This window comes from Mustela nigripes, chromosome 7 (assembly GCF_022355385.1).
Source record: "Mustela nigripes isolate SB6536 chromosome 7, MUSNIG.SB6536, whole genome shotgun sequence".
Classification (NCBI taxonomy): domain Eukaryota; kingdom Metazoa; phylum Chordata; class Mammalia; order Carnivora; family Mustelidae; genus Mustela; species Mustela nigripes.
The window spans coordinates 45,166,686-45,184,445 of NC_081563.1; the positions used below are offsets into that span (position 1 = coordinate 45,166,686).

The 17,760-nt window shown below is 39.4% G+C and overlaps 1 protein-coding gene across 7 annotated transcripts in view; it reads right to left on the bottom strand.

Moving 5' to 3' along the window:
* Window positions 1-17,760, bottom strand: part of CTNNA2 (catenin alpha 2) — a 1,132,931-nt gene that overhangs the window by 779,762 nt on the left and 335,409 nt on the right. For all 7 annotated transcript variants that reach the window (XM_059405715.1, XM_059405716.1, XM_059405717.1 and 4 more), the window contains one exon: window positions 3,347-3,513. In XM_059405715.1, the coding sequence (XP_059261698.1) occupies window positions 3,347-3,513 (167 nt within the window). The remainder of the gene's footprint in view (window positions 1-3,346; window positions 3,514-17,760) is intronic.

Here is a 17,760-nt window from a genome sequence, read left to right on the forward strand (position 1 = left end):
GAATCCTTAACGTGCTTAAAAATGAGCTCAACATTAAAGCCCACACAAATACTTGCTTAACAAAACAAGGAGCTTCACATGGGCAACTAGAATATTTGTATGTCATGTGAAAAGACTGCTCTTTTGCAGTCATGTGAACTAAGTTCCCGAACATAATTTTAATGTAGTGGATGCAAGGACCTCTACACTGCCAATTCACATGGTCTCCACAGATATCTTAATTCTTTACTCATCTTTATAGTGTGAATTATACTTGCTTATGACTACTTGATTTGCTGACAATTATTTATGGGGATGCAGGGCAGAGAATGAAAGCAGGTATTTTAGGAGAATAAACTGGCTATCCTTCATCTACTCAGTGAATTATTGATGGAAAAACATGAATATAAGTTTCTGATAAGGCAATTCCATCTGTGTTCCTGTAAGGTATTCAGAAACAAGAAAAATTTATTGCTCTTCTGAAGAGAAGAGCAATAAAAATTTGGCATATGGCCTAAGAGATAAAAAGTAAAATGCATAATGCTTAAAGATAAAAAAGGTTACCATGGCAGGAATCCGCACACTCCTGGAGGGTATTACTCAAGTGTGTGGACCAAAAGAAGAAGGAACAAACTACCTTTATGGAAAATCACCCGTCATTCTTTTTTCTTACTTATGTTTGTGGTAAGGAAACTCATCTTTTATCTGGAAAGAGCCTTAACAAAGGTGTACATGACCATCTCTAACCTGCTCCGTTCAAACACATGAAGATACTTCTTCATCTGAGTTAAAAACAGACGACGCTTGCTTGTTCATGAAGGAAAAGAAGGAAAAGCTAAAGCAGAATTATATACCATGTTCATTTGTAATGGATTGTTGAGAAGGTTGTTTTGTTTTGTTTTTTTCACAGCTTGAGACGGACCACAGCCTGACTTCAGCGGCCGCCCCGGCCCTGCAGTTCCTACTCGCTCCGCAAGAGAGCGACATCCCACCGCAGCTGCTCTCTGCACAGGCTGCGCTCTAAGTAGAACAAATGTGTTATTTAGTCTACAATCATTTTTAATTTTACTACTGACAGTCTGACAGGACTACTTAATATTGCTGGGTTGACCTTTCCGTGATTTTGTGCTAAACCTTTTATTTTTTTTTTTTATTTTTTATTTTTTTTAACTTTCCTTAATCTGCGGTGCCGGGAAGAGAATCCAATTGACTCTGCAGGATGACAGGCGGCAGTGATATGATCGGTAGACAGCAGTGGTCAAAACAAGTGGGTAGAAAGGCAGGATTACAGGCGGGCACCGGGGCTGTACATCACAATGCCTCCTGGATGCACAAGGAGCCCTCTCTGCATGTGGGCAGCTCAGGGAGAATATTCAGCCCGTCATCACTCCCTAAGAATGGCTGAACGGACCCTCCCGTGGCACAGAACAATAACATATAGGATGCAAAGTTAATTTCTTTAGGTTCAGTTCTGTTCTCCCCTGGGAAATGAAGATTGTCCATCTGGGGTAAGATCTTTCTGAAAATGCGGCGTTTGAACACTCAGCAGTCTGTAAGGGAAAGATAACAAAACTTTTTCTCCCACACACTTCAGAACAAAGTAATTTGTTGCTTAAAATAAGCATATAGCACACTTGGAACCTCGGGAATGACAGCCACCACTGCAGTATGCAAGGGGTTCCAGGGATCTGAAAACAGCAACATGGCTGCCATTTACCACACGCTTATTTTGCACCACACTCTGTGAGAAACGCTGCATAGGAATTGCAACCATTTTAAATCTCTTACAGCTCTAAGGGCTCTACTGCCATTAGCCCCGTATGAACAGATAAAGTGTCTGGTATGTAAGGAGGTCATGTGGTAGATGACAACACAGTTGGCAAACCACTATCAAAGTTAATCTTTTTTCTGTAGCTAAGTCCTGGAATCAAAATGTTATACTGTCATATATATGTCAATACTATAGCAAATCATAACGTTACACTGTCTCTTGATAGCCTCTGAAATAGGTAAAGTCTCTCCTCATTCTGCTCACCTCATCCAAACTGCAAAGCCTTTCCTGGCTTTTCCAGGCCTGTTCTCAGAAAAATCTGAGAGGAAGCTCCCAAGCAGGTTCTGCTTTGTGCCTCTTGGCTCCTCAGGTGCCCTTACAGATACCAGAAAGAGTTGTACCTTGCTTTGTGGCTTACGATCATGGAACTCATGCTGGATGTGTTGGAATTGGAGACATTTAATAATATCAAGGAGTTTATACATAACTTAGAATTGTGGCTTTTTTATTGGGGTCAGCTCAGGCAAGATGCTACCCAAGCCTTTTCAACAGAGAACCACCTGCTGTTTTAGAAATTTCTTTAATGAACTCCCCTACAGAACAAATCTAAGATATCTCACCTGCCCTCTTACTGTTCATTTTACTGACAAAGGCCTGAGGATTAGATATTAGGGAAAATAAGCCATTCTGGCCACATCTAGGGGGGACTAAACCAGCAACAGGTTGATTTCCAAAAAAAAAAGAAAACCCATGGTTCACATCCCATCATCTAAGGACCCTGAGATCAGTTCAAGGTTGGTGCCAATTGTCCAGGAATGAAATTCACTGAGGGCATGGAGTAGAAACTCTCTAGGCAGAAGCCATATGCCTAAGCCTTTGAGTTACAACATCTTAATTCAGAGGACTAAACTATCCTGTTTGCAAATAGATGCCAGCCAGCAACTAGAAAAGTAGAGAGAGGCCAAGTTGTCAGGGACTGCAAAGGTTGCCTTGGTCTCTGGCCCACTAAAATTTGTGACCAGGGTAGGGTTCCAGTTCCATTAGGAAACAAAAATGCTGAAAGAAACCAAGAACATGACAAGTGAGGCACTTCTAACAGGGGTTTATGGGTTACTGGGACACGAAGTGCCCAGTTACATTAGATGCCAGGCTTGGTGTAATAAGATTGGCCTTAGCCATGAGTTGTGTATATAGGGCTCTTTATTGCCAGACCAAGATATGTTCAAAGTCCATATCATTTGGCCAGCAACCCCGGGAAAGCTGACGTCCTCTGAATTACTAATCTGAATCTGAAGATAGGGCCCAGGCAGATATACTATGCTCAGTCTCTGCAGCCTAAAAGAATATACTGTTTTTGCTCTCCAAGAAGTAAGGTGGTGGGGGGGGGGATCCAAACTCAAGTGAATCCTCTATAACTTTCTGAGTATATTAACGACTGTAATTTTAATATTAGAAAAATTGGGGGGTGGGTATACACTCGGTGAGTAAGCGGGCCACTGAGCAGTGAGAGATCACTAGTGCGGTCCCAAGCTCCAGGTTACATAGTCAGGATTGCCACCCCCATAAGGCAAGTTTTGATAAATTCCACATACGTACAATTTTCAGATGAGACAAAAGTCTCATGACATCCGCCATGTCCGCCAGGATGAGTAGGCGAGTTACCGCTGAGAGCAAAGCCCTGGCCGCCCGCACCATGGTGCCACGCTTCACCGAGGAGCACGGGTCATCAGCAAACTCTGAAGAGGCGATGCGCATTGTCTCACCTGGAACACAAAGACGGACAGGCGGGTGGGTAGACGGGAAGCTCCGGGGCGAACAGTCGTAAGGATCTGCGGATGGATGGTTGTTGTTCCTACCGCAAAACCCGTCACAGACAGGAGGTCCTCCTGCCACCGTTCAAGTCCAACACATCAGGGCACATTGGACAGGGGCTGTGGACAAAGTAAGGCTCTCATTTCCCGTGGAGGTGTGAAATTGTTCTTTGAACATCAATAAGGAATATATTCAATTCAATTTGTCTAATAGTTGTGATGAAGCTGCCCTGACCTTAATCATTCTCACTTTCCATTTCCCTTGGAACTGGTGGGATTTACGAGGCAGCCAGGTGAGCTTACTGACAGTTGAGGGACAATGTTAACGCTCCACAGAGGAATGAAACTAAAACCCTGGCCTCATTAACACTGTGCTCTTAATTCAACTAATCAGACAGTAACAGACTACAGACAGACCCCCAATGCAGTCTTTTAATACTCTGCTAAGAAGCTATTCCCTAATACAGAGAACATTTATAGGAGAATTGAACCAATTCAACAAACCCGTACTACAATAGATATTATTAAGCTCTGAAATTACAAAGGTGACTGCGGGCACCCTGGTCTCTAGGGGTTCACAATCTAGTAAGGAGACTTGATGTAAGTACATACTCATAATATATATGACTACATACCACAATAGGCATACGATTAAGAATGTAGACAAAGAAAGGGAAGTGATTTACTTATTTAGTGTGAGGCTGGGAGAAGCCGTCAACTTTGATGGACTTTGAAGAACGAAGAGGTGTTCACCAGAAAGACGGCAGCGGGAAGAGAACCCTTGGCAGCGTGAACACCATGTGAGGCTCTGAACGCCGGTGCAGGGTATGTGACGAACTACAGTCACATGGGAGGCACAGTGAGGTAGGGGGTGCAGAGGAGAGATGGCAGTGTTTGGGGAGCTGAGAAAGAGATCCAAACTGGGTCCTCAGTAGGGAGGGAAGTGACATTAATAGATTTTTTTTTTTTGGCTATAATACATAAAATAAACTGCATTTATTCTGAGGGCAGAAACACTGATTATTAGGGCAAGTACATTAGAGCCTGAGGAGCAATAACGAGGGTCTGGATGGTCCAGGAAAATAGAAATGGGCTACAGAGAGGAAAGGAATATTAGTGAGATCCGTATTAGAGAAAGACCAGATTTAGGAACTGATCAGAGGTAGAGACTGGAGAGAAGGTGGAGTGGCTGGTGAATGCCAAGTATTTGTATAAAGAGACCCAGGAATTGGAAGCAAAGGGGATCGCTGGTTAGGATGACACAAGTCCCCTATCCATGAACTGGGTACCACCTGGGGTGGAAAGGCCTGGGAAGCAACATAATGAAGCTTCACATAGCAGAGCACCCACAGAGGCAATAAAAGCTTTGTCAGTAAACTTGAAGAATAGAGTTAATATGAATGATGATTTAATTTAGGGTAAAACAATTTGTTTATATTCTATTTATAGGAATGATTATTTCTCATCTGTTAATCAAAACCCATCTCATTTAAATAAAGTCAACTGTATCACTGAAACCCTGTGCATCCTGTGTTGTATCTGAAGATACAAGAGAAAAAAAAATAGTACCTCTTAACTGTTTCACAAGCACGTTGGAATTGATGTAATTCACTCAATGTTATAGTTATTTAAAGCCTTTCATGCTTGGGAAATGAGGGTGTGTCAGGAAATACACTTCGCTGTAGATTTTTAAAAGAAACTACCATCTACAATAAGCATCTTATATAGCGGACCAGCTTAGTTCCAATGCCTAGACACAGACAAAGAGCCTGATATATAACGGCATGGGAGAAATGTAATAATTCATTACCGTCCTGGCACAGAAGTGAATTTCCAAGATGTCTGGCCCTTCAGGGCTAAATAGACTTAAAGTTGGAGGCTGGCAATTAGGAAATACATATTTAATTCAGGGGTCCCACCCTTGCTACAGGATTATATAAATTTCCTCCACATCCCCCAAACCCTGAAAAGAAGGGACTCATTGGCAGATATCCATGCTGTAGGGAGAAGACGATCTCATTCTCACTCTGCAAAGCACGCTTGGAAGGAACATTCACAATAATGGGTGAATCTAATGAACTATTGAGAAGGTCACCACAGCTAAAGATGGACATATCTGCATATGGTATTAAAGAGTGGAACAGTTGCTGCTGGAATAAATCTACTTGTTCAAGGAAAGGGGAAATTTATTCTGCATATACATCTAGGGAGCCACATGGTTGATCCCAAATTCTGCAAGTTAAATTGGTATATGAGCCACAGAAACAGTAGGTCACTCACGTTCAGCTACTCTGTAAACAAAGGGCCCAGGGAGGTGAGCCCAGCTGCACCCCTCAGCATGTGGAGGAACCATGCCTAATCAAACTAATATTCAAGGTCAGGTTTTTATACAGAAGGTCAGTATATAAGAAGGAGACTTAATCCATGTGCTGGCCATTGGGTCAGCAATACTGCTTCAGAGCTAGGAGTAACACAGAGCAGTACAGACTTGTCAGGTGAAGCTCACCCAACTGGGGCCCCCACACAGGCACCCCAGGAAGGAACTCTGGAGACATCCGTGAGGTGGGGAGGGAAGGGGGCAGAATAGAGATGGAGAGGAGAGAGCCCCACATTAGTAAATGTGACTCTGCAAATGGAAATCTCATGCTAAATTCTGAGATCATTCTAAGATAAATAGAAGATGATTTAATTCCATTTAAATTACAACCAAAAACTCATTTTAAGCAGGTACAAATGATTTCACGTTGTTAAAGATTTTAAAGGAAAAGCAATCTGAAGTCAGCTACAATGTTAATGCATTTTATATCCCTATAGTTTTAAGATTACTGAATTAAAGTGGAAATCTATATTGTGCAATGATAAGCAAGTTTATCAGGATAAAATTGGCTGTTTTTCCCAGGGAACTGCTTTTTCTGTAAGACTAAAATATTTAGCTAAGAAACAGCATGCTTGTGTAGGAGACGGAAGGGATCAATGAAGAGGGGATAACAGATCTGCCTGTTTCTTTCATATATACCATTGTGTTCACTCTCAATTACTTGATATAAACCTAAAGCTCAGAGCAGGGTATCTATAGTAAAGTCTTTGGTCCCCTCAAGCCACTTACAACCTGCTAGAAAAAAGAAAAATTAGTCTTTCCAAATAAGTGACCAAAGGGAAATAATAGCAATTAATATGCACACACAGTGCTTCTATATAAAGGCTTATTATGTAAGTATTGTTCTAAAAACTATATAGAGAGATATTAAGTCATAGAATAAAAGACAAGTAATCTTTAAAATCACAAAAATCTAGGATCATTACCCTGACTCAATGCCAACCACTGACAAAAGTTAGACTTGATGATTATTCAACCTTGGTGTTTCAGTCACCTCCACTGCAAAACAGGGGCCAAAATAATGAGAGCAGCCTTGAGGACAGTCATTAGGGTTAAAGGTTAGAGGTGATGCAGTCAAAGCAACCAGCACAAGGCTTTACCCATAATGGAGGCTTCCTCATTACTGTCACTAATATTACTGCTACCCCCATCATTGTGGTCCTCTCCATGACAAGAACAGCTCATGAACTCCTGGTTTAAGGTATGGAAGTGCTTTTTATTGGCTGATTCCACTTCTGCATACACAATTTAGAATCAAGAAAACATCTCCCCAATAAAAATCTGTTAAAGTTTTTTTTTTTTTTTTTAATTTATTTACTCGACAGAGAATGAGTGAGAGAGAGAGCATGAGATGGGAGAGGGTCAGAGGGAGAAGCAGATTCCCTGCTGAGCAGGGAGCCTGATGAGGGACTGATTCTGGGACTCCAAGATCATGACCTGAGCTGAAGACAGTTGCTTAACCAACTGAGCCACCCAGGCACCCCAAAATATTTATTGTTTTAAGGCATAAAATCACCTCCTTAAGAGTTCCAGCACTTGGCTTTTGAGCTGGTGCTTGTTCTGGTTCTTAGACTACCGTGGTGGCACTAGAGATGGACAGACAATTGTGCATAACTTTGAGGTAACATCAACTCAAATGCAGAATAATGCAGGATGGTAATAATACATAGAAGAGAGGGATAACATGCAGAGGATAGAGTCTCAGGAGTAGAAAGGTAATTTTAGAAGCAGATTATGAACCAAAATAACATGAATACCATGTGTTGCATCCTTTGAAGGGAGAGCCTGCATGCAATAGAAGCTCTCTTTAAATACTTGATAAACAAACTATGGGAAAACTGGGAGAAGTAAGGGAAAAGGGCATGATTAAAAATTAGGTTCAGAGAGTGTTAAGCTATCTTCCAGAAAGTTCTCTATGCCTATAATGTTTAACCACCAGTTATGATATGTAATATCTAAAACTGCACATCATTCTCTTTTGTTTACTAATATAAAATTTCCCTTAATTACGTAGATTTTACTTTTTCTGAATTTTATTTTATTTTATTTTTTTCACTGTTCCAGAATTCATTGTTTATGCACCACACCCAGTGCTCCATGTAATAAATGCCCTCCATAACATCCACCAACAGGCTCAGCCCTCTCCACTCCAAAACCCTGTTTGTTTCTCAGAGTCCACCATCTCTCAGTGTTTTTCTTTGTCTAATTGCATAAGGTATCTGGCGTATATTGATAGCTCATGTTTTTGATATTTTCCCATGGTAGCAGTCCTAGAAAAGAGGAGAGATAAAGAGCAAAAATTTCTAACCCTCTTAGCTATGATTTGCTCCCTTTTCCCAATAGCTTAGGCTGCCTCAGAACCTTTTTCACACATATTTTCCTCGAGGTACAAATCTTAGATGATCCTGAGAAATGGATCCTCGGGGCGCCTGGGTGGCTCAGTGGGTGCAAGCCTCTGCCTTTGGCTCAGGTCATGATCCCAGGGTTGTATGATTGAGCCTTGCATCAGGCTCTCTACTTAGCGGGGAGCCTGCTTCCCCCTCTCTCTCTGCCTGCCTCTCTGCCTACTTGTGATCTTTGTCTGTCTGTCAAATAAATAAATAAAATCTTTAAAAAAAAAAGAAAGAAATGGATCCTCTACAGCAATGCAGAAAATGCAACATATTTTAAGAGAAGAAAGATTAGTGCGGTCTAATACGTGACCACTGCTTCACAAACTCTTGGCTAGTTCTGTTCTCCAAACTGTACATCCCCAAGGAGCCACATACAGGACAGTAAAGGAATAGACACAAGAGAATTTTTAAATGATAACTGAATGGACAGTGCACATCTGAATGTTTTATGCTTTTGATTATGTTGTAGAATCTGTAAAGCAATGCAATGCTTTAAAACGATTTACTGCTGTGGTTAGCTCGTTTTTGAAGCATGGTGGGAAATATATATCTTCATTTGAGATAAAGCAAATGAAATGCTAAATGAATGGTCAATGTGAGGAGCATTTCTCTATTTGCTAAATGGGATGTTGCCCAATTCATGAATTGCTTAATAAAGCCAATTAGATCTTCCAATTTAAAAAACAAACATACAAAACAAATGAACAAATAAAAACACCAGAAACGGTCAATGCGGAGAACACCATGAAAGTTACAATGTTACCAGAGGAGATCTTGACACATTATACTATGCTTCTTGGCTCCCTTTTTTTGTTTGTTTGTTTGTTCGTTTTTTGTTTATTTGTTTTTTTCTTATTTTTGTTTTTAGATTTTGTTTATTTATTTGAGAGAGTGAGAGAGAGAGCATGAGCAGGGGGAGGAGCAGAGGGAGAACCAGACTCCCTGCTGAGCAGAGAGGCTTAATCCCAGGACTCTGGGATCACGACCTGAGCAGAGGGTAGATGCTTAACTAACTAAGCCACCCAGCGCCCTCTTGACTCCTTTCTGGAAGACAAAGGTGAGCACCACCTTGATAAAATTATTCAGAGCTGACTGGTGTATAGCACAGGATGAGTTGAACAAGCTGCATGAGTAAACACTGAGGAATTGTCTCTTCTGGGCTTATTCCAGCAGCAAGTAGATGGTGCCCACAAGGTGACTCAGGATTCCTTCCATTTTAAGATTCTATCAGCATGTGTCTACTCAGACTTAATATCTTAACATGTGCTGTCTTGTCTCTTTTCTACTAAGAACAGTCTCTTTTATTTAGAGCTCATGTTGTGCCAAGTTTTTGTTTGAAGAGCTTTCTACATCATGACTCAATTACTGCTCAAGAGAACATGATGAAGTTAAATACTTGCATTGTCACCATTTATACCTGAAGCAAAGGAAGATTACTTGCCGAAGGTCAAACAGCTTGTGAATGGTGGAGACAGCATTCAAAGCCACCCGGGCTGTAGGGTCTGTACTATCAACAGCTGGGATTTAGAAATAACTTTTAAGATTCTACTTACTATATTAAAATTATTTGTTTACATATTTCCATCTGGATAGGTGTTAGGAGTTGAAGATTTGCATGCTATTTTATTTAGTTAGCAGAGTATTATTAAGAAATAAGGAAGAAAGGATGGAGTGAAGAAGGGGAGGGAAGAACAAATAAAGACATTTCTCCCATTATTTCCAGGCTCTACCACTCCCCATTGCCTCTTCTTAGAGCTGATTTATGACTGCCTATGCTGCATACATTTGAATCTTCAACGCTTTGTCAAGACTTTAAGCTTCGTCAGGGTAGGAACTATAATTGTAGCATATTGATATCATTATTCCTAGCACTTAACCTATATTTGACAGAGTAGAGACACTCAATGAATGTTGGGAAGAGCAAAGGACGGTAGACATGGCACTTTATGTTTTAAGAAATATCCTGGGACCCCTGGGTGCCTCAACTGGTTAAGCATCTGCCTCTTGACACTGGCTCAGGTCATGATCTCAGGGTCTTGAGATCAAGCCCCACAATGGGCTCTGTGCTTAGCGAGGAGTCTGCTTGAGGTTCTCTCTCTCCTTCCCTCTCCCTCAGCTGGCATACCCACCCTCTCTCTGTCTGTCTGTGTATGTGTGTGTGTCTCTCTCTCTCTCAAATAAATGAATAAATAAATCTTTAAATAAATATATAAAGCATATCCAACTGCTGCTGAAGCAAGAAGAAAGGATGAAATCCTAAATGCTATGAATTTATCAGTGACATGAATATTTTCTTATATTTTCTTCCTCTATTTTTTTTTTTTTTAAGTTGGTCTTGTGAGTTCAGCCAGCAGCAGAGAAGCTGTAACATTTGAGAAAGGCAGGTGATAGTGGAAGTTGCAACACCTTTGCTCCTCCTCTTTTGTTTTGCCCACATAAGCATTTGCTATCAACTTGGAAAAAGTCCTAGAACTTTTTCGGAAACAATCAAGAACTTGAAAGAACAATGTGTGCATTTCACCCCAGGGTAGTTATGACTCAAATTCATGATTAGGAGGAAAGGTCGACAATCAGAATTTTTCTCTTGAGACTCAGAGATGATGAAATCATGTATTTTCTCAAGCAAACTCTGTATTAAAATAAGCTACCTCCTGCAGATCCTGTCACTTCCAGGACTGAGCATCTACAGAAGTGCTGGCACAGTTCAAATCCTTCTGTTACCAGAAGCAAAATAACCTTTGGCCTAAATATGCAAACAAAGCCTTATATGCATCTAAATATAATTATGCATGGTATAATCATATATATTTATACAGTATATTAATAATTAATATATAATTAACTATAATATTAAATTCAATACATGCATATGTTATATTATTATATATTACATGCATATGGTATTATATATAATATAATGTATATCAATATGCAGTTAGTTGTAATATTAGATAAACAAAGTAATCAACATGGTTTATAAATAATATTTTTATATATATATTGAAAGTAGGTACTGTGCAAACTACATCAAAACCATGTGATTATTATAAAATGAGAATTCTGCCTTTTTCTTTATCATTCCACCAAAGGTAGTGGACTCTCTGGGCTCTTTATCTTTCTTTGTTTTTCCAAGCAACACTGAGCAAACAGGAAATTACATGGAAAATGACAGAAGGCTGATGGTTCCATTGTCCCTGAAGTGACAGTGAGACTGGAGGATTTCTGATCTGGGTAGGACCTCTTCAGGCTCCTCTAGCCTTCACTATAGCCGTCACTATCACCTTACATATAAAGACACAGAAACAAAGTAGCGATTGACCTGTGGGAGATCAGGTGGCTGGGTGGGGCCAGCTTCCCAGTTACCGGACATTCCAATAAGGGATAACCCCAGAATGGTTGGGAGACCAACAAAGTGCAGTGTGCCACAAGAAAACTGAAACTTCCTCCTCACCTAACATAGTCTGAGACAACCACATGGCCTTGGTACGGTCCTGCCTCAGTCGCTTGAGCAGCTCCAAAGACAACCATGCATCCGCATTCGGTCTACCCCAGTGTCTTTTATTTTCCAACGTGGATAGTTGAGTCTGTTCCAATGCAGTCTTCCCCCGATCAAGATATGTTCTGTATGCAAAAGTACTACAAATGCCAGTAATTGATGATTAAGTGTATTGAATGTTATGAGCTATTAAACATCGTTAGAGACAGTAATGTGCCGCCCTGCAGAAGGCACAGATCATTAAGCGTATGGATTTTAATTATTTCAGCTGTAGCCTTTTCCTGGGTTGGGAGGAGAGGGTGTAGGGTAATTTTGTATTGTTGTAGCCAGAAAGATTATCATGCTACAGCATGGCACACTCCACAGATAAGACCTTTGCAAGGACCTGTTAAATACAGCAAGAGCCATATTCCACAAAACTGTGATTATTGTCTTGGGCTCAAATGCAGTGAAAGACCATAAACTTGGAAACATTAAACAGTGATGTGTTAAGCTTAAGAGAAAAATGGAATATGGAGGATCAGTACCGACCCCAATGTCACTAGATATTTTTAGAAAACAAAGGGAAAAGAAAGGGATGAACATGTAAATTTCACTGTACAATACATTTCCTTCTGAAATAAGTATACTATAGCAAATATATAAAGAAGGCCTCTTGTAAGTTGGTGTGTAAAGCAAATAAGCAGCTAATAAATTATTTTTTGTGTAAGACCAAAATCTCAATAACCCTGTATTTGCAATGCAAGTGTCTGTATAAAAAGCATATTTGCAGACTTATTTATATTCTTAAGTCAATAAATGTTTCTATCGATCTGTGTCTTTATTCTCCTATAACCAGGACCACAAATCAAAACCCTCTGAAATGTCAATAGACTGATACAGGACTTGGTAGTTGAACTGTGACTTCAAAAACCTTCAGTGTGATAAGGAAAGAAAGAACCCCTAAGTGGCATCTAGACTGGACAGCAGAGATAGCATGATCATAAAAAATGCCAGGAGGCTCCACATTTCAACATGCAAATGTTAAGGACATTTCTGTTTCTTCTTGCTAATTAAGATGCTATACAAGGAACTGTAGACTGAGGAGGTAGAAGGAGGGATTTACTGTCCAAATATCAGAATTTGAGAAAACCTGAGAGGATATGATATAGCCTAAATCTTAGCAGAAGCAAAATCCAGGTGTGACCTCTAATTTAGAGACCCCTCTACATCCCTTACTACACCCTATGTCCCCCTACATCCCTAAGAAGACAACCAATTTGAGACCACTCTAATTATTAAATTATTTTTTCAACTACTCATTGTTCTTCTGAACCACACCTAAAAATATAACCCCTCCCCAGTAGGATAGATCTTAAGAAAAAAAAAAAAAAGTGTCCTTTAAAGAGAAGGGAAATGTCAAAACAAACATTCATCAGCCCTTGCCCAAGAACTAATGCTGCATTCAGATTATGAAAAGAACTAACATAAATAAATGAACAAACAACTCCCCACAGTTTTACAAATGTTAAATACCTATTAACTAGTCATTCAAGTCAGGATAATTTGTTTGTACACGACCTTTTAAGCAAATTAATAGTGTAAGCATGAAAGGTGTTGCCAATCAGCTTTGGAGGGGATAAATCTGGGTTTTGGCAAGTTGTGAAAACAATTAGTAAGAAAGATAATAATTGATAACTAGTCACTCTAATCTACTTTAGGATCTAAATTACTATAGATATTTGAAAGATAGTGAATATAATAAGCTTGTTGGTGGAGCCCAACTCTTCAATTTCAGAGGGAAGAAGCCAGGTCTCAAGAAACTTACATGGCTTGCTGAGGTCACACAGAGCACTAAGGGCAGAGTCCACACCAGCAGCTGGATCTCTGGACTCTGAGATCAGATTTGCTGCAATTTACTACTGTGGTATATTTCTTTAGAAACATTCTGTTTTTCATAGGGTTTTAAAACTTCACAAATAACTGTCCTTGATTTAGTCCATATAATAGAAGCCTTTCTAAACCAGTTTGGATAACTTGATACTATGTTTATATTCAAATATATCTTTAAGTTTCTAGTTTCAATTTTGAGATACTTCAAAATAGTCATTAGTACAATTAAATAACACATGCATCACTGATTTCATATCAGCTTAAGGATAAACACAAAGAAAAGCAAATGGGAAGTATAAAAAAGGCACATTATATAATTTGCATCTTACATGCTACAGAAAAATAAACTATGCTTTAATCACTATACTGTAAAATAACAAACCAACTTCACTTTTCTAAAGAAGTCCTTCACTAAATAAAACACAGGAACAATCCTCATAATGAGAAAAGTAGATTAAGGATAGAAAACTCTAGCATACATTTCAAGATCAAAAGCCAAACAAACAAGGTTCCAAGTAATCGGTATTATGAATCTGATAAAAAAATAATTTTTAGATTTATTTTAATATTTTATTTAATATAAATAATTTTAAAATTTTGCTTTTAAATCTGCTATAAAATAAAAGCTCAGTTAAAATATATTTTAAAATACAATATGGAGAAAACTGTCCTCACCGGTTTGAGGATGAAAAAACAGAATGATCAGAGTCTAAGATAGAAATGGCACTCTGCTTTAATTGCTGAACTGCCATTGATTTTCCAGTCATCACAGAGAAATGGCAGTTTGTTAGACGTGATTATAACCATGAGTCTTCTTTACTGAACAGACAAGAGGCACCCATGTCATCATCATTCTGGTTTCTGTATTAAGAGGGTTCACGGGAGAAACGACATTTAAATCAAAACCAATGTATCAATTGTCATAAAACACCCCCAACAAAAATATATTAGTTCAGCAGGATCCAGCAATAGGTAATGAACAAAATTGATTTAAAGTAACTCAAAATCTTAAATTAAAAAAAAAATTGCCAAAATGTGCTAATCAAAGCTTTCTTCACTTCTGTGATCAATAGCCTGTCACTAAGGTCACAGCGGTCTCTGACAGCCTTCTCTCTTTCCAAGTCAAATGTACATTATTAAAGTAAGTGAAATAAGGTTATTGTAAACCTTACAAATAAACAAAGTGTCCCAACAGGGTGGCATGGAACCTCAAGGGTAAGGGAAGTTTGGGGGACTAGATGGAGGAGAGTGACAGTCCTGTCCATACTGCCTTAGTTGGCAGGGTTGGTTATATGATGATATCTGTAAATGTGCATTTGTGCAAAGTGTATAAAGAATTATATATCATTTCATTCATCTTTTTTATTCATTCAGCATGAATATTCATTCAGTATCTGCTCTGTGGTAGGCACTTGCCAGGTTTCTAGATATTCAAGAAGACATCAGAAAGATTATTTTTTTCTGAATTAACAAGGATCATCTGCAAAACATCTGCAGAGAAATGCCCACAGAGTAGGCCTTTGAAAATACAAGGAGAAAGGAGAAGCTTCATTTTAGGGAGCTAGGAATCATGAGTGTATAGAGGTTGCTTAGTAAGCTATAATAATAAGTAAAGGTGGCCAAAAAATATTTGTATATGTGCATATATATCAATGTTTCTGTATGTCTATCTACCTACCTATCTCTCCATCCATCTACCCTCCCATGTATTTATATATGTGCATGAGACAGAGATTAAGTTTTTCTTTCCCTGTCCCTCCAATGCATAGCTTTTAGCCTTAACTCTTAAGAGCTGGGAGAGACCAGCCACTCACTGCCAATGCCCTCCCTCAAGTCCCTGCTAGAGCACTAAAGAACAAAGAGAACAGGTGAGAATGACTCAGATAAATACACTCTTCATCATTAATTAATTTCTTGGCCCCGTACTGAGCAGGACTGGGTCAACAGTGAAATACCAGGGCCTTTTTAAACCTCTTGACATTAAGCCCTAAATGTAGAGTGGGCTTGAGGGGTTTAAATCTCCTTTCTCCTGGGCTGATTCAGTTTTCTAGTAAGATTTCCAAAGGAAAAAAGACCCCAACTTAGCACATCAGTTTCATGAAACTGGAGGGAACTGTAGAGAGAGAAATAAACGAAGGAAGATTATAGGAAGTTAGTGAATTTTAATCTTTTCTCTCCTTCCACTGGAAACAAGATCCACCAATTTAGTCAAAATAATGTAGGATATGCAAAATGACAGGAAATATAGGACATTTTTAAAATGTTATATTTTCAAATAATATGTTCAATATTTTTTCTTCAACAGCCAGACACTATTTTTTTTTTAATTTATTGGAGAAAAAGAGTGTGTGTGTCTGTGTCTATGTGTGCGCGCGCGTGTGTGTGTGAGCTGGGGGAGGGGTAGAGAGAGAGAGAGAAAGAGGTAGAATCTCAAACTGACTCCCTACTGAGCGTGGAGCCCCATGTGGGGCTCAGTCCCAGGACCCTGAGTTTGTGACTTGAGCCAAAATCAAGAATCAGATGCTTAACCAACTGAGCCACCTAGGCGCCCCTCAAGACAATATTTCCGTTAAAGTACATAAAGTTTAAAGCAAGCATTCAATTGTTAAACTGGAAAAAAACATGGAATAAATACACTCTTTTCTGCATATCCAAACTTTCTGGACACTCCGTGGTGTGTTAATATTTGGAACAATTCTCAGATTCTCTTGCCAGTCTCAAAATTTTTCTGCCCTATGAAGGCTGCTCTCTGGCAAAGGGTGGGGTGGGGGTGGGGGTCCATTCTCTGCTTCTTAGTGTTAACTTCTTTCAATGTAAATGTAGAAAAATCATGATAAATGACTTAAAAATTGCACTGTACACACTTGCCAGTGAACAAAGGTGCACAGTCCCTCAGTAAACATATTTCTCACCACAGATTAATGAACTCATATTGGGAGTATAATTTAACTTCCCGTGGAGGTCTGCCTGTAGGGAGAGACTATTCTGTTCATGCTGATGTTAATAGTCCACTCTGTATGACAACATAATAAGGATTAATGCACTAACATGGGTTTTTAAAGCAAATACACATGTTTGGTTAATTCTTACATCACTTACGTATTACTAGACAGAAAGACTGTAGAGCCATTGCCCTGGGGGCATTGATGGGAGGTGTCTATGGATATAGGGGAACTGGTTTTAAACAATGAAAGAGAGTTCATTTTCAACCCCTATAATGAAAAGCAAGTGGCTCTTCTCACCAAAAGGAGTTTAAAGGAAAAGTTGGGGCAGAAAATATAAAAGTCAAAAGACCTGTAGATGCAGTAAACTTGCTTTAGAGACAGAGAAGCAGTACTGAACAATACCTGAGCTTAACAAGCAAAATTCTAAACCACTTTCAGATAGTATTCAAGCCATTAAGTAAGAAGCAGGCATCCTGGCACACTGGACAAGGGACAATGGCAGCCTACACTGATTGGTCCACGCCTACAGAGAGGTCACCACCCAGTCACGCTTGTCCAGGGCTGTTACTAAGGTGGAAAATAGGTACATATAAATCCACCTGCATTCTTTACAGGATGCCCTAAAGGGGTAGTCAGTGAAACTTCCGGGACAGAGTATAGATTCAGTGACTTTTAACAGATCCAACTGTTTTCTTCACACAGTTCCAAGTGAAAGAATCTTTTCAGGTATAAATGCATGAGCATGCATACACATATTTCATAAATTTAACTACTCCAGTCAAGGCTTTGGCATGGAGAGCTGGCAAAACCAGTAAATGGAACCATGTATAGAATTTAGCTTTAAGCCTTCTTTTTGCTTCATATGCCACACATTATAATTACATTTGAGAATCCCCAAACCTAATATTTTTTGATAATCAACAGATGCAGCTGGAAATCATTTCCAAAGATGGCACCACTGCAAAATCCTATTCTGCCCTACTCTGTGTGGATCTCTTCCATGTCAAGTAATGTTACTCCATCACCTCTAGTGACCTTTAACTCACTTTCCTCTTCCCAGGGGACTTAAGAACAGATGGCTAAATAATCTCAATAACCCCTTCCAATTTGGGATAG